This window comes from Callithrix jacchus, chromosome 11 (genome assembly GCF_049354715.1).
Source record: "Callithrix jacchus isolate 240 chromosome 11, calJac240_pri, whole genome shotgun sequence".
Classification (NCBI taxonomy): domain Eukaryota; kingdom Metazoa; phylum Chordata; class Mammalia; order Primates; family Cebidae; genus Callithrix; species Callithrix jacchus.
This window is the reverse complement of record NC_133512.1, coordinates 125,738,569-125,760,156: the sequence shown is the minus strand read 5'-3', so window position 1 is coordinate 125,760,156 and position 21,588 is coordinate 125,738,569. Positions and strand designations below refer to the sequence as shown.

At 35.1% G+C, this 21,588-nt stretch overlaps 1 protein-coding gene across 25 annotated transcripts in view; it reads right to left on the bottom strand.

Annotated features, from left to right (window-relative positions):
- Window positions 1-530: 530 nt before the first annotated feature.
- FAM3C (FAM3 metabolism regulating signaling molecule C) overlaps window positions 531-21,588 on the bottom strand; it is a 48,101-nt gene continuing 27,043 nt past the window's right edge. For all 25 annotated transcript variants that reach the window (XM_078343896.1, XM_078343900.1, XM_078343906.1 and 22 more), the window contains 5 exons: window positions 15,208-15,266; window positions 14,024-14,074; window positions 11,504-11,588; window positions 2,806-2,932; window positions 531-2,213 (listed from right to left, as the gene is read on the bottom strand). In XM_078343896.1, the coding sequence (XP_078200022.1) occupies window positions 2,124-2,213; window positions 2,806-2,932; window positions 11,504-11,588; window positions 14,024-14,074; window positions 15,208-15,266 (412 nt within the window). In that variant the 3' untranslated portion in view covers window positions 531-2,123. The remainder of the gene's footprint in view (window positions 2,214-2,805; window positions 2,933-11,503; window positions 11,589-14,023; window positions 14,075-15,207; window positions 15,267-21,588) is intronic.

The following is a 21,588-nucleotide window of genomic DNA, read 5'->3' as shown; positions in this document are numbered from 1 at the left end:
TGTTTAACATTCACATTACAATAAACTTATTCTGGGACAGTATTGTTTACAAATAAAAAATACCCACTTATAAGCCCTTAAGCACCATTTCAAATACTATGTCAATGTTAATTTGATTTTAATAAAGAAAATTCTAAACATTAAATAAGCAGTTTCACATCTAAAGCATATTTTAAAGAGATTGAAAATGTAGTATAAAATTATTGCTTTCAAAGTTAAATTGGCACAACCTACACGAGATTGAACTGAGACAAAAGCAAACTGCACCAGTTACACAACCAAACTTTGTCTTCTTTTGACATTTTATAGATCTGGAAAAGCCATCGTTTTAGTCTTAATAAAAGGGCTTTTCCTGCCATCTAGCTACTTAACTTCTTACATGTTAAGATACATCAAGGATATTACTGTCTTTAACCAAAGCAATATATATTTTTCCATGTTAAGCAGTACAATAAATGTCTGAAAAACCTTTTGTTGAGTTTTTGTGAAGTTCTGTAAGTATATTACTTTGCCAGATAATACAAAACAAATTCACAAAGCAAAACCAAAAGTATTTATTTTCATTATTTTTTAAAAATGCAATATTTCACAATCCCTGGAACTGTAAAATAACTATTCTTTTAATTTACAGAATTGGGGGGGAAGTATTTTAAATGTCAAAATACACATGCTGAAGGTGATTTAAACATATAAGCACCAAAAATCCCAAGTATACAAAAATTGTTTAGACATATAAGGTGCATTTATTCATGAATTACATTCAATTTAAAGGAAGAAACAGTACTCCAAAGTTCAGTAATAATCAAGAAATATCCAAATAGCTTCCAAGTTGGTTTACAGCTAAGTAACAGATACTGCTTTCAGGTTTTTTTATCCAACCTACCTAAAATTCAGGTTCAAAATTTAAATACTCCTTATATTGTGAATGGCAGTTTAACCACTAAATTTGTTCCAGTTTGAGATACTTCATACACAACATATATTTAATGCTCTGAAAAATTCTGCTTAAAAACTGAGTTATTTAGTGAACATCTGAAGGTAACAAAAAAGTTAGATCTTCTATATTTTTATGTAGAATTGAGTATAAAGTCATTTGGGGTCAAATATAATTATTTTTTAAATGTTATCAGTCCGCCCAGTAATAAGAACTTTTGTAAATATGCCACTATGGCTTCGGGCAATAACTGCTATTATGAAGTAAGATAAACACAGGATTAATTTCTTGGTTTACAAATCAAAATTGCTGTGATATTCAAGCATGCCTCCTTCCAAACCACTTGGTCAATGCTGATAACAATTAAAAACATACGCTAGTATTGCTCTAAATATACTGACTTAGCTGTCCTGAATGACCTAATTAGACTGGGGGAGGGGACTTGGCCTGGTTCTCCAGTTCTGTGAAGCTACCACCTCCAGCCTTACTCTAAATAGCTTATACAAAATCAAGTTATGCCCACAGCTAACACAAATCCAGCAAGTTGTGGTCCTAAATGCCATCTACATTTACATATTTCCTTTTTTACTGTGTACATTAAAAAAGAATTCTGTTGTGCTTTTCTCATATCCGATGTATGTTTTCATATTAAACATTTCTCAGTTTCTTGGGAAGGAAAGAAAAAGACCATGAAAAGAGGTACATCAGGAGAGTTGGACTGTAACACTGTACACACAACTAGCCAAATCTCTTTTTAATTTAAAAGATAATGTCATCACAAGGCAATATATAGAGGTGTAATAGAAAATAAAGTACCCACCCTAAAATCCGTATTATTCCATGACATTTTCACAGCAACTAGTACATATATCAATATATTTTTCACAATCTGTTCAGTTACACATTGGGTATGATTTTAGAATTAAAGTATGTATTACCATAGCAGTCTCAAATTGTACTTTTAAGGAAATGTGCTGAGACATGGTTCAGTGATTTGATCATTGTGATGACTATTTACAATGCTATCTATATATGTTAGCAATAAATAATCCTGATATCAAAAGAGACAATACTCATGCACACACCAAGATGGCTGCATGCTCTTAAAATATTTACACATAGCTTTCCCCTTTATAGCTCTCCCATTAATAATGAAAGTGCGCTTTCTTCAACTCTCTCCACATTGCCATTAATCTTGCTTCTGGGGGATGCATCCTTCCATTTCTACAACTTCAGGCCATCCTTCATATTTGTTTGTATCCTTATTGTTCTTTATGTGCTATTGGAACACAGTAATAGTATACAGTTTAAAAAAAACCTTTACGAACTAATTTGCAGTAACATTTTTCACATTCTCATTTCAGTAATACTCAAGTCAACAATGAGTTCATATAAATTACTGTTCAAGATATTAAATGAGTGACCCTCAGGCTGTATCACACACATGGCAGACCCTCAAATAACAGCTGAAAGAATTAGACACTACAGATACTTTTAAAGGATTATTTGCTAGTCAAAACTTAACATTTACATTCTACTAAGTTCTAGATTATTTCCAAACTTAACTTATTCTAAAATCCAAAGTTCAGTTAACATTTTTAATAACTAAAGCTTCCTAAAAGGCCTAAGATAGGCAATCCTATTCCATTGCATTGTCATGAAGGAAAAAAATATTCCCGTGCAGAATTTTTAAGTTTTGAAATTTAAAAGTATGATGGTTTTTTCAAATAACTGATTACCAAGTATTTATGACAAATATATGATCATATTACTATTTGCTTGATCTAATTTTCAAATAGCTGGGATGGGAATATGTATGTAAGGTTTCACACAATTTGTTTTTGTTATTTCTGAGAGTCTAAGATACTAACCTGTTCAAAAGGGCTTTTTGTCTTAATGCCCTTCCCACCACAGAAGACCCAGTTGTCTCTAAAACCAAGATTAGTAATGGATGTGCTCCCCAATTCAGCAATGAGCCGTCGTGCCTCATCATTGAGTCTTGAAGAGGGAGAGAAAGAATACAACAATAAACAGAGAGTACTATATGCTAACACTGATTCACTAGGATATTAACAGGTAACATGAGGCAAAATGAGACTTTAAATAACAGAACAAGTACCTGTTAGGTTTTTATTTAATAACAACAATTCACCTTCATTTAACTTGTTAAATTACACTCATCAAATAAATAAGGGATACCACAGTTAGTAGAAGCCTAGTCAGGCTAACCCAAGGTCTTAAGTGACCAATATTTTTATTAAATTATTGAATCTCCACTAAATCCTCTGTAAATTACATTTGAAAGGAATAAAGGCAAATGCTGACAAAAATCTGTATGTTTCTAACACTATGTTTTATTTAAAAGAAAATGAATTTTGAGAACAGGGATATAAATTATATTTCAGTGATAACTGCCAAGTAGTTACTTAATAAAAACGAAACTTTTAACCACACAGCAGCTAAATGCCTACTCGCAGGAGGAGAAGCAGTGGCAAAACTCCACCACTAGAGAAACTACTAATTGAAAGATGTTACTAAAAAATTTTATGTAAGTGAACATCCTCATGTTCAATGATTTTCTCTCTCTCCTTTAACGGAAAAAGAAACTCAGTAGATAAATGCTAGCTGTAGAGCTAAAAAAAAGAAAAGAAAAGAGGCCAGGCGCGGTGGCTCAAGCCTGTAATCCTAGCACTTTGGGAGGCCAAGGCGGGTGGATCACGAGGTCAAGAGATCGAGACCATCCTCGTCAACATGGTGAAACCCCGTCTCTACTAAAAATACAAAAAATTAGCTGGGCATGGTGGCGCGTGCCTGTAATCCCAGCTACTCAGGAGGCTGAGGCAGGAGAATTGCCTGAACCCAGGGGGTGGAGGTTGCGGTGAGCCGAGATCGCACCATTGCACTCCAGCCTGGGTAACAAGAGCGAAACTCCGTCTCAAAAAAAAGAAAAGAACAAAAAGTTAACTAAGGGCTACTTGGGCACATATTTGGCATTGAGTCCTATATATTGCCAAAAAGACATTTCTAATAGGTCACTTAGAGAGGTCTGTACTGCTAAAACCTGAGGCAAGGTAAGTTTTATATTTGCAGAAAGCAGGAAAGTCAGTGAGGAAAGCACTTAATCATTCTACACTATTCTTTCGAATATCTCATGCTAGTATCAGTTAGCTCCTTTAATATCTTAGTGAAAGAAACACTACATAGAACTTCTCATTTAACTAAAGAAAACGGGATACTCATTTTTTTTTAAAGCTTCATGAAACAGGAAAGAACTACACATATCATTAAACTTTCATGATTGATGCCAACCACATCCGTAGAGGCAGTGAAGCTGTTCTGACGACCACAGCCTGGGCAGTGCTGTCCACCTGGAGGAAGTTCACTAGAATCAGCAAGAAAATAGGCCATAGCCTGTGGAGTATTTAGCTTTTCAGAGTCACCTCCTATATAAAGTGGTACATTATAGCCAAGTGAACTAAAAAGAAGTGAAATGACTGTGCAAAATAACCAATCTCAGTCTCTGTGAAGACTGTGAGGCTTTCACATGAAATCTGCGCATTTGCACTGGCTTTCCCTCCACAGTTCCTCTGTGAGCTTTGTTTCCTGTGTCCACCCTGACATGAATTATCCATCACTTTTCACTTGTTTGCTCACCTGTTATGCAACTTTTGTGCTAGAGGGAAATGCCACAAATTTATCACCTGTACCTTGTTTTCTTGTTTCCAAATGCTATTAGGATGCCATGGATCTAAAAGACTGGCAAATTCCACTTGCATAGCTTATCCAAATATTCTACTTTCTAACTACCTACAGGAATCTACACTTGCATCATCTGCGCTAGTGATAAGTTTTGCTGCTGTAACAAGAATAGTATTGAAATGTGCGGCGCACAAGGCAGTAGGCTCAGTGGTCAGCTAAGTGGACTGCCTCCTGCAGAGAGGCTTTGGGGTTCCATTCACATTTACATCTCAAAAAATTATAAATTGACACCTCACAGGCCTTTAGAGCTGCTCATAAACAGCTGAAATAGTGGATGTGAAGTTCACAAATGGTAAGAGATTGCTTTATACAGGAAAAACTCCCTGCATAGTAAGAGGTTATCCAAATGCAGGCCTAGCCTGCTGCAAAAAGGAAAATCTTATCCAAGAATGAAGGGCAGTCAGGCATTCTTATTTTTGTACTTCTGAATTTCAAAAGTGATCGTTATGATCTGTATGAATAAACCAAGCTTATTTAGCCAGAGATCTGGGGGCAACTTAGACTGAGCTTTATGTTTTGACTCCATTAATCTTTCTTCTTGCTTTTCCATTAGAAGATACTGAGATCCTGTGCAGACACGTATTAACATAGCAGGCCTGAGCTTGGAAAGGCCTAATAGCAAGATTGACCCTTGACTGACATCTGGCCACTTGAATTTGGGGAGGGCTCCTATCATTTTCAAAACTGGTAAGAATGGTTCACTGTGTCTAAATAGTGGGCAAAACAATGAAATTTATGCTGAACACTTGTTTTTTTCTCTGGGAGTCTGGTTTTTGCAATAGGTTGGGCAGAGGGTGCCTACACAATCAGCTCCTAATACCATCCCTGGACAATGAGTCTCTAATAAGCTTCCTTGTAGACATTTCCCATGTGTTGTCCTAACTGGCTGCTGGAAGAATTGAGCATGCCCTGTTTGACTCCACTTGGGAGAAGGCTCCTGGTTCCCTACAGACTTTGTCCCATGAACTTTTCCCTTTGCTGCTTTTGCTTTGTGTATTTTTGCTTTAACAAATCATAGCCCTGAGACCTACTGGAGAACTATCAAAACTGGGGTTGATTTAGGGGATACCTGACACATAGCCCTCTTTATATCTAACTATAGTTTTATAACAAGATGACTTTGTCAATGACTTCTAACACTTTCTGATCTGCCTATGTAGAGTTTGGTGGATTATTTTATTATTATTTTTAGATACCTTCTATTTAAGTAAAGAAAACCTTTGTATTTCAAAAGTTTAAAATCATGTAACACAGCCAGTATTTTGGACAATACATTGAATATACATGAAGTGTCAAAATGCCCCCCTTTTTTAAAAGCCAGGGCAGCAAACAGATGTTTATAGCATGAAGGTTAGAGATAGAAGCTTTTTATTCTACACAGGAGCACCCTGAGTTTGTTACATATATTTTAATCCTTACTAATGGTCTTAACTTGCTGAGTCGTTAAAAATTTATGTCAAATGAATTATTTTAGTGAAGATTTTTCTTCAAAATGAACAGAAATTATCCTGCAATAAACCAGGACAGACAGAGAAAGGTATCAAGTCTGGCTATAAAACAATCTAACGCTGCGCTGAGGCAATCGAAAGTAGAAAAGGGAGGAAGCAGAAACTAGACACAGGAGTCTGCCTCAATCCTTGCTGGGAAAGAAGGCACATCTGACAGTCCTACGCTTGCACCATCAAACCAAGCCAATGCTGCCTTCCTGGAAGCACAGAAAGCAACAAGGACAATATTATGGGCTCATTTCTAATTAACAGGGAAGAACAAGCCGGGAAGGAGAAGTGTGAGAAACTGTGGAAGAAAACCACCATATTACGTTAGGGCGCTGAAGGATAAGAAATGCTAATGATATATGGCATAAATGGTGACCCGGCCTAGATTTAAAACACATATTATAGAAAGTTCAGATTACACATTTCTATGAAGGAACACAACTCTTTGAGAACAACAGAAAAACTCGATAATTTTCACTATATAATTGCTAACACTCCCAGAAAAAAAATGGAGCATAGTTTCTAAATTAGTGCTACCATAAGGAATGTTTTATGATGGGCTGAAACTTAAGAAAGGAAGTGTGCAAAATTACAAAACAAACCACATTACTAATGACAGAATTTTTAATACTACTACCAGGGAAGATCTGTGGTGCTCAGAATGATGAAACTCATAAAATTAATAAAAGCCACAGAAATAGCTTTTGCTACTAAGCATGAATAACAAAGGAACCCACTGTTTCATGCAAACGATGTATCATCAGATTAAAGCATGACTATTTCTTCCAGGGAGGCAAGCATTCTTTGATCCACATAAAAAGGGAATAGTAGCTCAAGAAGTCCATATACGTGCTCTAAAGTAAATTGAAGCCTCCAGTCCTGTGAACCCACCTCTGCCTCCACACTTTTAGATTGTAAAGGAACTTGTTGACGTAATCTTCAAGGGAGTGTCAGTTATTTTAGAAGCATCATTGAAAATGGGGGATGCTAATACATTAAAAGTAAAATATCCCAGTTTTCAAAAAAGGAAAATTTTAGAAATTAGGTCCAATAATGTGAATTCCTACCAAAATCTTTGAAGGGATGACGAGAAGATCCTATAAGCATTAAAAAGCAGTATGGAAAGAAAGGGGAACTAGTGGGCAGGAGAGGAAAATAAGTAAAGCCAAGTTAGCGTCATCTCAACTATTTCAGCTTTTGAAGAGGCTTTCAGGCAGTAGATCAGGGTACTGTAATTAGCACAGTCCATGAATTTCAAGTGGGCATCTGATAGACTCAGAAAATAATCTGTATGAATAAAATAATGAAATAGCAACTGGATGGTATCCTGTTAGGGTACACTGGCAGCTGTTTGAAAGTAGTTTCTGCAGCTGATTAACAGATGCATCCTTTGGAGGAAGCTTCTAGCAGGGTGGCACACTGCCCTTGGTAAACACTTTTATCAATGACTTATATTTAGACATAAGTATGACTTTGGAGAGAGTACAAAGCCTAGATCATGGAAACGTCACAGGACAAATGTCAGAATCAAGACCAAGTGGGCCTAAAATCAGCAAAACTAAATTTAACAAGGATAAATGAAAATAAAGGCCCTCATTTAGATTAAACAAAGTCCAGTTCTGAATGAAGAGAAAGACCTGATTTGACAGTGGTTTATAGAAAAAAGAAAAAAAGCCCGACATCAAATAAAAAGATCTGAGAATTTAACTTGACCAAAAACTCACAAGCCAAAAATGTGATGTGACTGTTTAAAGGAAGCTAATACAATTCTAGTCTGCATGAATAATCAAAGAAATGTAATCTCTACAACATGGTAAGCTAGCATCTGCATTGTACCTTGTACTGGCCAGACCACATCTGGAACTCTGTGTTTGATTTGATGCACTCATTTTAAGAGAGACAATAATCAACTAGAGAATGCCTAAGAAATATGGCCAGGAGGATGAAACAAATTAGAAACTCAACATGATAAAAAGTGAAAAGAGCCTGTGTATTAAACCTGAAAAAGAGAAAACTAAAAAAAAAAATACCAATTAGCTTCAAATACTTGAAGTATCAAATGATTTCGGGAATACACTTACTGTTTTGTTGTTTCATCTATCCCAATTAAAGAACATCATGCAGAATTTAGAGGGAGAACACTCTGAGAACATGACATTGTCTTGTGACTATTTTGTTTCAATCTATTTCAAATGGAGAAATCAAAGGGTACTGGCACATTTAGTCAGTAGGGAGTTAAGCAAAGGTATTCATAGAGAACAAGGAAAGCTTGCCCAGGCTCCAATGCTGCTTTAGGTGACCTTTATAAGATCCCTTCTTACTCCAAGACATTCATATTGAAACCCTTCACTTAGGCATAACATGTCAGAGTATTCTCTCCAAAAGGAAAAATACAATTGCCAAGTTTAGCTTGCTCATTTAAGCCATTATATCCTTTATAAACAAAGAACAACTTATTTTAATGAGAGTCGGGGAGGAAGGTAGGCATCATTAGAGAACTACATTCCCTCAAGTATAAGTTTTCTTACATGTAAGTTTTTCTCTATCTTGTTTTATAAATGGGCTTCACAGAATCAAGAAACACCATGATTAACATAGGAAAAGAGGTTTCCTTAGGGCAGCACTTCAGAGCCTTTCACTGTAAATCCCGAAGAGGGGCAAAATACAAGGCACCATCCTCCAACTTCTTTGACCATTGCATGTGCTTGTAAAGGACCGGGGTTCTACCAAACACACTCTGGGAAACGATGTGATAGAGATCAGTCCTAGTCAATAGGCTGAAGTTCATGGCACTTTACAGCAGGCTCATGATGACTGGGAGAAACTAGGATCAGAGACAGCTGGGTCCTGCTTTCTCTGGTCAACATGCCACCCAACTTTCTCTCTTGGAAACAGCAGGGGCATTCAGTTTACATACTTAACATTCTTGAGTGTAACTGGAAGAAAATGAGGTAAAATTCAATGGCCTTAAATAAGGAAATAATCAGCAGCAGTAAGCAGAATTTCTATTCATATATAAGAGAGGGTATAGCACAACTGGTAAATCACTGCAAATGTGCCACAGTCAGACACCTGTCAAGATAAAATGTTTTTAAAATATATTTAACAGATGTAGACTTCATAAGATTTGTCCATTTCAATATAAAAGATATGACGTTTACAATTCCTTTTTACCAGTATTTAGGAAAAGGAAATCTTTGAAATATAAATTCATGTGCCCCAAACTCATACAACCCAATTCATTTAAAAACACAGAGGATGAATCATATATTGACCAGGTGACCAAATGTAAAGAAATTAAAAGTTTAGATTTTCAGTTTTGCTCTATAGGTTCAACTCTCTTCCAGTGCTGCTTCTGGTGTATTTAATGGGCACCAAAAACTAGCTGTAGAAGAGTAAACATCGTTCCTGCCCTAGTTCTTAGTTGTGGTTACAATTTATTATTAGCATGTTAGCAGATTAAGGAAACAATTCTGATTCCCATCAGGTATAATGAAATAATCTGGTGAAAAATAGAGGTCATATTTGTCAATTCAGCAAAATGGGGCCTTTTCTTTTTAGAGTTAAAAACCTCAAATTTAGCACGTCATAGCCTATTCTCTCAGCAAAAGCAAATAACAAATTACCTGTTTTTTGATAATGAGAGCCTAATTACATCCTGTTTCTTCTGTTTAAGCAGACGAAAATGCATGAATAGGCAAATTTTATGCTAACCTTCAACTTATGGATTTAAAATATTCTTAGTTGAACCAGATAAAATGCACAATGTCAATGAAATTACTTCAGCTTACAACCATTTATAAAGTAGAACTGTTTTCTTCATGTAAATCTGTGATAATATAGGTATAAAATAATACATTAATAAAAATCAATACATAAAAAGACATGGCATATTTTTGTATAAATCTTGTGGTATTAAGGTTCTCTGTCAATTAATATCTATAAAGGATGTTTCTTATTTTTGATAAGTCATCTTAACAAAAGTCAGAGAAAACTTTATTTTTTCCAGAAAGAAGAATATTAAAGGGGATTTAATCTCAACCAGAGGCATAAAGTACAATTACTTTTATAAAACAATTTTAAAATAATTGAAATAGTGTCTTTCTGGAACAGAGATAAACAGGTCAAATGAATGGAACAGTGAACAGAAATTCCAGAGATAAAGCCAAATCTACATAAGAACACAGGCACGGTGTGTCATGGGAAATTACAAACGGATTTTTAAAAATAGATGAAAACAGTGAAATCACTGGAAAAAAAAATCTAAATATCTAATCTGGAGATGGAAAAATACTTCTCAAGTATAAAAGTAGATGAGACTCATAGAAAAATACACAGAATTGACTATATAGGCATTAGTTTAAACTTCTAAAATTCAAAATTAAACCAACAAAATTAAAAGAAAATATCTTTTCAAACTTTTAGAAATGAAACTTAAAAAAATTAAGAATTGGTGCCACGGAACTTCTACAAAAAAAATTGGGAAAAAATTTTTAAAATCCATTTTTAAAAACGTGCAAATCCTTTAATTGATCATTTCCACTTTAAGATTATTTTGCTAAGTACAAAAATTAGAACCAGCCTGAGTCCAGCAATAGGCAACCCATTAAACAGGCTATAAATCATAACATTTAAAAAACCAGACTAGGCAGATAAACAATTTTTTATAAAAAATATTTAATAATAAGGGGAAATATTCACCACATAAGTGAAGAGATGTACTATAAATACTATCATTCTAAATATTTAAAATGAAAAAAAAAAGTTTCCGTCTGGAATGGAAACTGGAACAGCATCAATGGTTACTGCTGGACTGTGAGACGGACTGAAACTTGGCCTATTCTTTTGCTTTCCAAATGTTTACAACATACACTATTTTAGGAAAAAGTTATAAAACTACTATTTATTAAACTTATTTAAAATACAGCACACTTGTATCTTTGACAATTAACTCCATTTCTAGAAATTTACCCTAATGACATAATAATAGGGTCACTTTTAAATAAAGGTGAGTATCTACTGAAGAATATTAATGCCAGGAAAAATAATTTGAGGACGTTAAGCACCAGAATATAAAAGAAAGTATAAAAAATGTTATATATGATGGGATTCTAATTTCATGACAATATATGCATGATACATACTTACACAAAAAAAACAGGAAGAAAGCAAAGAAAAAAAATTGTTAGTTATATTTATCTGGTGGTTTGATTACTTTGCTCAATGTTACAGATTTTTTTTAATGAAAATGTAATGCCTTTATAATTACAAATTATCGCTCCAAAAAGTTCTGTAAAGTTTTAAGTTTACATACTTGGTTGCTCCATCATCGTATGTTCCCATTAAAACTATTGTTCCATCTTGTATGGCCTTCAGAAACTCAATAAATGGTGCCACATCTGAAGAAAAATAAAGCGTTAAGGGTTTTAAAAAATGACTGAATAGCCATCATGATCATCTCTAAAAGTAATATTATAAAACATAAAGTATCTGTAAATCAACAATTTCTAACATAAAGTAATCCAAAAGATAGACAAATCTTATAGAGAAAAACTGTTAAGTTTTGTCCCTTAATATAATTCCACTATCGACTTACGATTTCCCATTTCTGATTTATCGTGTGTCTTTTGTACTGATATTCCTGGGACTAAATATGAAAAAAATCATAGTAAGTCATGTAAAAGCATGACTTATGAAGTAAGAAATGTAATGTGACTAATTAGGATCCTGAAAAACATTCTGGGGTCCATGCGTAAACTTAAGAAGACATGAGAGGTTTGTGAACTCCCTAAGTGTATGTAATATTGTTTGTATGGGCTGAGCACAGTGACTCATCTGTAATCCTAGCACTTTGGAAGGTCAGGACTGTGGGATCTGTTGACTCCAGGACCTTGAAACAAGACTGGGCAATATAGTGAGACCTCATCTCTACAAAAAAAAATTTTTAATTAGCTGAGCTTGGTGGCATGTGCCTACAGTCCTAGCTACTCAGGAAGTTGAGTCAGGGAGACTGCTATCAGTCCAGGAGGTGGAGGTTGCAGTGAGCTGAGATCATACCACTGAACTCCAGCCTGGATGACAGCAAGATCCTGTCTCAAGAAACCAAAAACCAAATGAAATAAAGGATAATATTGTTTGTAAGGGAACTTTACTAGAAAGGATACACAGCTTTTCTCCAATTCTCAAAGATACCTGTAATTTTTAGAAAATCTAAAAATACACATATACACAGATTTAAAGAATATTTTGGGTATAACACTTGTTATAAACTGGAAGAAGGAATGTAGGTTAGGTCTAAAAGCCAGACTAATTTTACCAAATATTACAGTCACTACTCGTTTTATCTACTGCATCAAAATCCATAAGGACTTCAAAACAAACCACTTCAGTGACTATAAACTGCTGATGCCAGATACATAGGTCATATTCTATACACCACTTAACATCTTGAACTCTTTACAATGTCAGGGTTCCTTATAGCTCCAAAGTCTAATTCTACTCCAAAATGGGGTTACTTCAAATGTACTCAGTTTCTTTCCACAGCAGAGTTTCCAAGGACTTTCTGTAATTGATTATATTTTATAATAGCATTTTCAATTCAAAAAGATATAACAAAGCAGCTAACACATTACTTCAATTTAAATGCAAAGGTGGCAATAAACTGCAACCATTTCCTAACTAGAAGAATGTTTCTGGCAGTAATTAATCCACCTGTGACAAGAGGAGTAGGGAATATCAGAGCTTCTGGTCACATGACTCATTTCAGTAACAGTTCTGTAAGACTGGTTCTATTAATAAATTTTGTCAAGACCAATTTATGCCTTTAGAATCTAAAATGGATGGTCACATTTTAAGTTTACACAGCTTTGACAGCTATGGAATTCTGTCCTAATCTCATTTAAGAACAAAATAATACATGGCATATTATTACAAGCTGAAGATATGTTAGAAAAGCTAAATTATCTGAGAACTCTTCATGTGAATTTTAGGAAGCCTAATCACTGTTGGCTTCTAGGGAATATATAAATGGAATGGGGAGGTGCAGAGGAGATCCTCATACTGTTAAATCTCTCAAATTAACGTAGAGAATCAAAAGATTGTGTTGGCCTTCCTTCAGACTTGAGGAATAAACCCATTCTTCTGAAAAGCGTTCTTCTTTGGGGTGCCAGTCCCTTGCCTCCGCGTGCTGGTGACTTATTCCCACTCCTTGTGGGACTTCCAAATACGGAAGGGGAAAATATCTGTGTATTGATTTATGTCCAATGAACAAGAAAGAAAATTCTATTTCTTCCTTCAAATATTCATCTAGCTAAAAAATTAGCCACAAGTCAAAGGGTAGAACTGGGATAAATAACAGAACTGCTTTTCTAAAACTGATAGTTTATCTTGTCTTTCTAATGCTCTTATCTATTTCTGAGATTGAAAAATCACACGTCAAACAAAAAAAATCAATTCCTATCACTTAGGAATGCTTACATTGGTTATTCTCGTCTTCAAATTACCTATTTTTTTTTTTTTTAATTTTAGACAGAAACCTAAAGGAGCCCAAAGCTTTTGAATTGATTATCCTGTAGAAAACAATTTTTTTTCAAATCTCAATTTTGACATTACTGTCTTCAATTACACACCACAAAAACTTTTTCTAAGAACAAAGTATATATAACATGAATGATAACTTAAATACAACTGGACAATTAGTGAACAGAAAATGAGAGAAACAAAATGAACTAACACAAATAGCATCATCATTCTCTCATTAATGGGCTGCATTGTACTGAGGTGATTAAGTCAGTCCCAGCAAAAGAACACAAAGTCATATGCTATTTACACTTACCTCCTCCCCACATGTCAAAATATTTAGTGTCTAATACTTCTCCTGTTTTTCCTAAAAGAGATTAAATTCATATCAAATTATGCAACTGATATATATCATACACTGTGGAAGACCAATGATCTTATCCAATGATTGATGCGAATTCATTAGGAGAGAAAACATTATTTTAAGAATAATGTAAAATCTGAATATATTTTTAAAGGGTAATTTTTTAATAGAACTTTCTCATTAATCTTTTAAGCCAAAGGATGATAAACAGAAGTTCATTACTGACTGTAGACCATTCTAATTCAGTTAGCTATATTTCATTCTTGTTATCATATTCTCTTATTTTAAAATTACTCAAAAATAAACTTTTTACAAAAAAGTATCTCCTTGAATCAGATGCTATGTTCTACATTAAATCCATTTTTAAAATAAAATTTACATTAACTTGCCCTATAAAATGTATTTTCTGCTATTAATGAAATAGATAGATAGATGCCAAACCGTTTACTTAAGGAAATGAAGAAAGCAGAAACATAAAAATTTACTTCTTGCTGTGACAGTAGTAAAATACAGCTTTTTACACTATGAAACTAGAGTGGTTTCTATATATTCCACAAGCATCCTACACAGCTTTATGGAATACTTACTGTACCAGAACAGAGAGGATCAATATGCAGTTAGGCCTCACTTAAAGGTTTCAGGGTTTCGGCTTTGATTTTGAAGGGAAACTTGAGATGTTCAGGATTCAATGAACTTACTCATACTAATTAACCTACCAGAAGAATGTGGCCAATAATGAAAAATTACAATAAATTCTTATTCTTTGTTCCTCCCCCTATACTATTTAATCGTCCACCATCCTTTGTCATTTTACACCCCTTTAATCCTGTCAACCTATCTTCTTGTTAGGATTCCAAAATCTGAAGCAAGATTTTATCAATGTGATGTTAGATTGCCTGTTTTCTAACAATCCTGTGGGAAGCTCTTGCACAGCAAGTTAGGATACTTTCAAGAAACATGCTATGAGTTCTTAGATACCAAGTCTCTACCTATAGCTTTTTTAGCAGGGCAAGGATGGGAGACAGGGCTTTATCATCAAGGGCAGCACTTTCAAACCTGACCCCTTGATAGTGCATTTTACTTTGAAACACAAAAATACCCAGATTACATCCATAAGCTATAATAATTGTTCTTACCATTTGCCAAGGCAACATTGATCCCTCTTCCAACATTATTCTTAACACCACTCATTAAACTGAAGGGAGAGAAATTGAAATAAATTTAGAATTAAATATTATACAATAACATATCAGAAAAAGAAAGTCATGCAAAAAAAAGGTTAGAGAAACATTATACATATTTTCAATTGTTCAGCACTGCAGAGGAAATTAAAAACATGTCTAAGAGAAGACAGTCTAATACTGAATAATTTTAAAGCAACATCCTTAAATAATTCACAAATAGAAATATATATTTTAAAATATTAGAGCTGAAATAATAGACCGTTTTTTGTACTGTCCTGCTTCAGATTATTCTTAGACCATGGAATTAAGCACATACTTTGCACCATTCTTAAGGTATCAAACAACAGATAATCTCTTTTCTGCTTTCTGCAATATCAGTGTGACATGAAATGAACATGAGATACTATCCCATCTTTAAAACAGTTGAGGAGCACTCTTTCATGAATGTTTTACCTAACTGTGAACATTCTCCTAGCGATTAGCACTGTAAAGTTCCTCTATACTAAGAGGGAATATTGTACTTATGAAATAACTGCATTGAATGACAGTCACTTACATGGTGACTACCTGAGATAACTGACTTCCACAGGCAGTTCAGTGACCATGATATAAAGACAATCACACTGTATAATGGAAAGAACCAGTGACACATTCGTTGGTTATCAGTTCAGTCTGTTCAAATGTTCAAATTAGAATTATTAAACCAAAATTGTGAGTTCTTTTAACTCAAAACTTCAAGGTATAAGTAATACTCCCAATGGTGTGCTGTTAAATATTTAACAACTGGTCTGTATTTAGGAGAGAGAGGCAGTATGCATACACGTGACTACACGTGAACACATATATCCATATATTGATAGACATATATACATATAGGCAAATAATTTATTATAAACTACTGATATAAAGGATGTGTAGCACACAATTTCCTAAATAAAATCTATAATTTACTTTATTATAAATCCCATAGTCAATTGATTCTCACAGAATGTTTTAGTTGATTTTTCAGAAAACTCATATCTGCAGCTAAACTATGGTTGCAATTGATGAATGAGCTCAGTTCTAACAAATGTTGGATGATACTTTAATGTATGTTGATAAGTAAGATAAACAAATAATGAAGATTCATGTTGGAATTCCACTTGCCTGTCAATGATAACTGAATCAGATAATGAGTTTTCAAATATTAGAAGACTACTTCCTACATTTTTGGTGCTATCCACCATATTAACAGATATAGACATGACATATTTTTCAATTTAAACTGTATAATATTTTCTCCCTCACTTGATGTCTAGAACTTGAGTCTGCAAACTTTTTCTGTAAAGAGAGAAAGCACTAAAGAAACCATAGTGAGATACACTCAAAACACTATAAATAAATCAATAGAAACAATTTTTTAAATATTCATGTAACTCATAGGAAGACAGGTAAAATAAAATAAAAACAGATAATAAAAGAGTAGACTTAAGCCCTCAAATATCAATAATTATAATAAATGAAAATAGTTTAAACATATCAAATAAAAGATAGAAATTGGCACAGTGAATTAAAACAGAAACTAACAACACATTGTCTACAAGAAACTCACTTTAGACATAATGATATAAATAGTAGAAAGTGAAAGCGTAGACACACATTATGCAAACATTAATCAAAAGGGAAATTACAACTCAATAATAAAGAAACAACCCAATTTATCAATGGGTAATAGACATTTCTCCAAGATACACAAATGGCCAATAAGCACACAAAAAGATCACTATTTATCAGAGAAATGCAAATGAGATTTCACTTCACACCTACTAGGCTGTTTATAATCAGTAAGTCAGATAATAACAAGTGTTGGCAAGGATGTGTAGAAAGTGGAACTGTCGTACACTGCTGGTGGAAATGCAAACAGATGCAGCCACTTTGGAAAACAATCTGGCAGTTCCTCAAATAATTATACAGAGTTAACATCTGAAACAAAATCCACTCCCTGGAAGTATAAAAAAATAAAAACATATGTCCACATAAAATGTGGACATAAATGTTTCTGTAAGTGTTATTCATTATAGTCAAAAAGTGGAAACAACTCAAATATCTACCAGCTGATGAATGGGTAAAGAAAATGTGGTACATCCATACAATGGAATACTGTTAAGACATAAAAGGAATAAAGTTCTGATACATGACATAACACGAAGGAAGCCTGAAAACACTATGGTAAAAAGCCAATCACAAAAGACCAAATATTATATACCATTTATATGAATTGTCCAAAATTGGCAAATCTATAAAAAAAGAAAGTAAACTAATGGTTACTTAAGGTTTGGGGATGGGGAAGTAGGGCAGGATAAGAAAGGCATAGAAGGGTATTAGCTGAAGGGTACATAGTTTCTTTTTGGGGCATAAAAATTTTCTAAAATTGACTGTGGCAGAGATTGCACATATCTGTGAATATACTAAACCACTGACAATATAATATAAATGAGAAAAGTGGATGGCATGTGAATTATATCTCAAAGCTGTCTAAAAGTACTAGTCTGGGGCACATACATTTAAAAAGTTCTATGCTTTATTACTTGAACTATTGGCTCAGCTGCACCAAAGAAGAGGGAAGTTTCAGAATTCCTTTGTTCTGTTTCTTTTAGAAATATATTAGATAAGTAAACTCCATCATTAAGAAGCAACTGCTGTGATTAACAGGTTAAGTGCCACAGTGACTTTTCCAAGTAAAGATCTAGGAGTAGGATGTTACATTTTACAGACTGAAATCTATTATAAAGCAAAGAAATAAAGGTAACAAAGAGGCACAATGACATAGGCTTCCCACAAGAGGGCAGCAGCTCATCAGTTTTTAAAAACTGAAATTCAAACAAAATCTAACATACAAAACCCACTGAGGTTTAAAATGTATAAAGGTTAGTCACCTTACTAACACAAGCTGAAATCTTTTCTTTTATCCTTCATGAATATAAAGGTCCCCCTCCCCGCACCTCCAGGCGAAATTCTAAAGGAAATGATTACATCATCTGTAGATAAACTGTATCTTCAAATATAGTTTTGTTTTGAATAGCTACTCTATGTCAGCTACCACCTCTTAAGATGGTGAGTTTAAAGCAGGGCTTGGCAAACTATAGTTCCTGAGCCAAATCCCACCAATTGGTTTTTTTAATTTGTTTTACTACTTATGAGTTTAGAATAGATTTTACATTTTAAAATGGTTACATTTTAAATGATTATGTACCTACATAATAACTGATTTTACCTCTTTGCTCTCATAGCCAAAAACATTATCTGATCCCTTGTTAAAAAAAAAAATCCCTCAAAACCATTTTATATATTCCTGCAGCAAACATCACCATTATAATCAAACATAAAGAACTATTCCTAGTATCAAATTCATACAAATTGAAATCAAATGAATATATGCATCAGATGAAAGTTATTATTGGAATATGAGTTAGTTCTATGAGTGCGCTGATAAGAAAGGAAAAACCTGTAATCCCAGCACTTTGGGAGGTTGAAGTGGGAGGGTTCACCTTGAACCCTAGAGTTCAAGACCAGCCTGGGCAACACAGTGAGACCCCATTTCTACAAAAATAGAAAAATTAGCTGGGTGTGGTGGTATGTTCCTGTAGTCCCAGCTACTTGGGAGGCAGGGGTGGGAAGACTGCTTTAGTCCGGGCATTCAAAGTTGCAGTAATCTATGATTGCATCTCTGTACTCCAGCCTGGTGAGATCCTGTCTCTAAGTGAAATAAAATAAAGCAAAAAACAAAAGAGGAAGAGTAAGGGGAAAGGAAAGGGCAAGGGGAAGGGGAAGGGGAAGGGGAAGGGAAGGGAAAGGAAAGGAGAATGAAAGGGAAAGGGGAAGGGAAGGGAAAGGGGAAGGGAGGAGAAAGGGAAAGAAGGAGAAAGGGGAAGGGAGGAGAAAGGGGAAGGGAGGAGAAAGGGGAAGGGAGGAGAAAGGGGAAGGGAGGAGAAAGGGGAAGGGAGGAGAAAGGGGAAGGGATGAAAAAGGGAAAGGGAGGGGCAATGGGAAGGGAGGAGAAAGGGGAAGCGAGGAAAAAGGGAAACGGAGGAAAATAGGAAAAGGAGAGGAAGGGAAGGGAAAGGGGAAGGGAGGGGAAGGGGAAGGGAAGAGAAGGGAAAGGGGAAGGGAAGAGAAAGAAAGGGAAGGGAAGGGGAAGGGAGGTGGAAGGGAAGGGGAAGGGGAAAGAGAAAGGGGGGGAAGCTGCAATTCCTGTTTCTCCTGACACCTGAGGCCTCTGCCTCCCAAAGTGCTAGGATTACAGGTGTGAGCCACTGTGGTGCCTAATTTAACTCCATAATATATTTTGACTTGATCTACTTATGACCACCATCCTAACTGTAATTATCATCTGTCTGTATCAGTTTCTCAAACCCAGCCTCTCATTTTAAGGGCCTGGTAATTCTTGCAGACGAGCTGACCTATGCACTGAAAGATGTTTATGTGAGCCATCGTGGCACCTAATACATCTCCATGATAGATTTTGACTTGATCTACTTATGACCACCATCCTAATCGTAATTATCATTTGTCTGTATCAGAGTTTCTCAAATCCAGACTCTAATTTTAAGGACCTGATAATTCTTGTGGACAAGCTGACCTATGCATTGAAAGATGTTTAACAGTGTCTCTGGCCTCTCCAAGTAATACCTCCATAGGTATGACAACCCAAAATTACACTGTCCTCTGGAGAGCAAAATTGCCCCCATTGAGACACACTGATCCAAGAACAGTAGTTTCCAAAATGAGTTACATGTACTCAGAGCAGGTGATCTGAAAATATTAAACTCACTGCTTATGTATTGTTGTTATCTACTTATATAATTTTAGTGAATGTACAAGCAGTAAAGTCTGTTACCAATAGGAAGGCAGTAGCAAAGAGCTGTGGCAGTGACTGGCAATGGGCTGCAATTGTCCTCTCTATCTTCTTTCTTTACTTATTTTACATGACAGCCAGATAACTTTTTTCAATATAAATAAAATCGTGACATGCCAGAATTTGAAATCCTTCCACAAGCTCTCAATATACTCAGAAAAAAAGTCTCAACCTGCATGGCCTACAAGTTCCTATACAACCTGCATGGCCTACAAGTTCCTATACAACCTGCATGGCCTATAAGTCCCTAATTCATGTCTATCTAGAGCTGCTCAATCTTAGGCCTGTGAACAGGCTCTTTCCTTCTGTCTAGGATGTCCTTCCCTTCCATCCTTCCTTTCTCAGAATACACAGTCTTAGAAACTGTTCCATTATCCTCGATCTAAAGTTGGACACCTCCTCTCATCCACTTCCACCAGTAGTCATCACACCCTGCTGCTCTGCAGGGCTGGTGTCACAATTTATAAGTACATATTTGCATTCACTTTTAAAACATCTTTCACCCCTACTAAACTGTTAGTTCTGTGACAAGAGGGACTATGCTCAAAAAATACTGAACAGGTGAATAAATAATCCTCAGAAAACTCAAGACTCTTTCTTTGGACTTTAAAACAAACAAACAAAAAACACCTTTTCATAAGCTTTCAACATAAAAACAGACTATACTGGAAAATGCCTTGGACTATGCACTGGTCCCCGCAGTGTCTACACTGGGGATCCAGGGCCAATTATTCAACCCTTTTGTGGCAACTAGTTTTATAAGCTGAGGCTTGGATATAAAATCCTGCTAAGTATTTAATCTCTCATGGTAATGGCAGAATGGTTCCTGAAAAAAGGATGGATAGGTGGCCTGCCTCCATCTAAAGTTAAAAAAAAAACTGAAACACAAATGCTACATGACATGTCCACCATGCTAGAAGCAAATTCTCTGGCTCTAAACCCAGTGTGTATTTTACCAAGCTCCACTGTCTATGCACTGTTCTCTTTTTGACATTAGATCTTTAGCTGGCTAACTTAGGTTGAGGGATAGAGAACAATTTCTAAGACAGTGGTATGTACTCTGAGAACTGAAGGACAAGAAGGAAGACAGCCAGGTGAAGAGTGAGGAAAGATCATCCTAGACAGAAGAGCATGCTCCAAGCCTCCAGGATCAGGAAGCTCTGGAGAGAAGTGAATAAAGGTCAGGACACATAGGAACTGGTAGGCCATGTGGGTAAACAGTGGAACTTTTTTTCTGAGTGTGTTTGTTGTTTACGGTTTTAATCTGTGAATAAATAACCTGCTAGTAAAAACAGTCTGATCTCATCTTCTCTGAACTAAAATTTACATGCATCGAAAGTGCAGAATAGATATCCAAGATAATCTATGGGCTAGGTATTCTAAAAGAAATTTGTTCCTGTTATTTAGAATCAAATTTGGGGTCTATTTAACCAAACGAG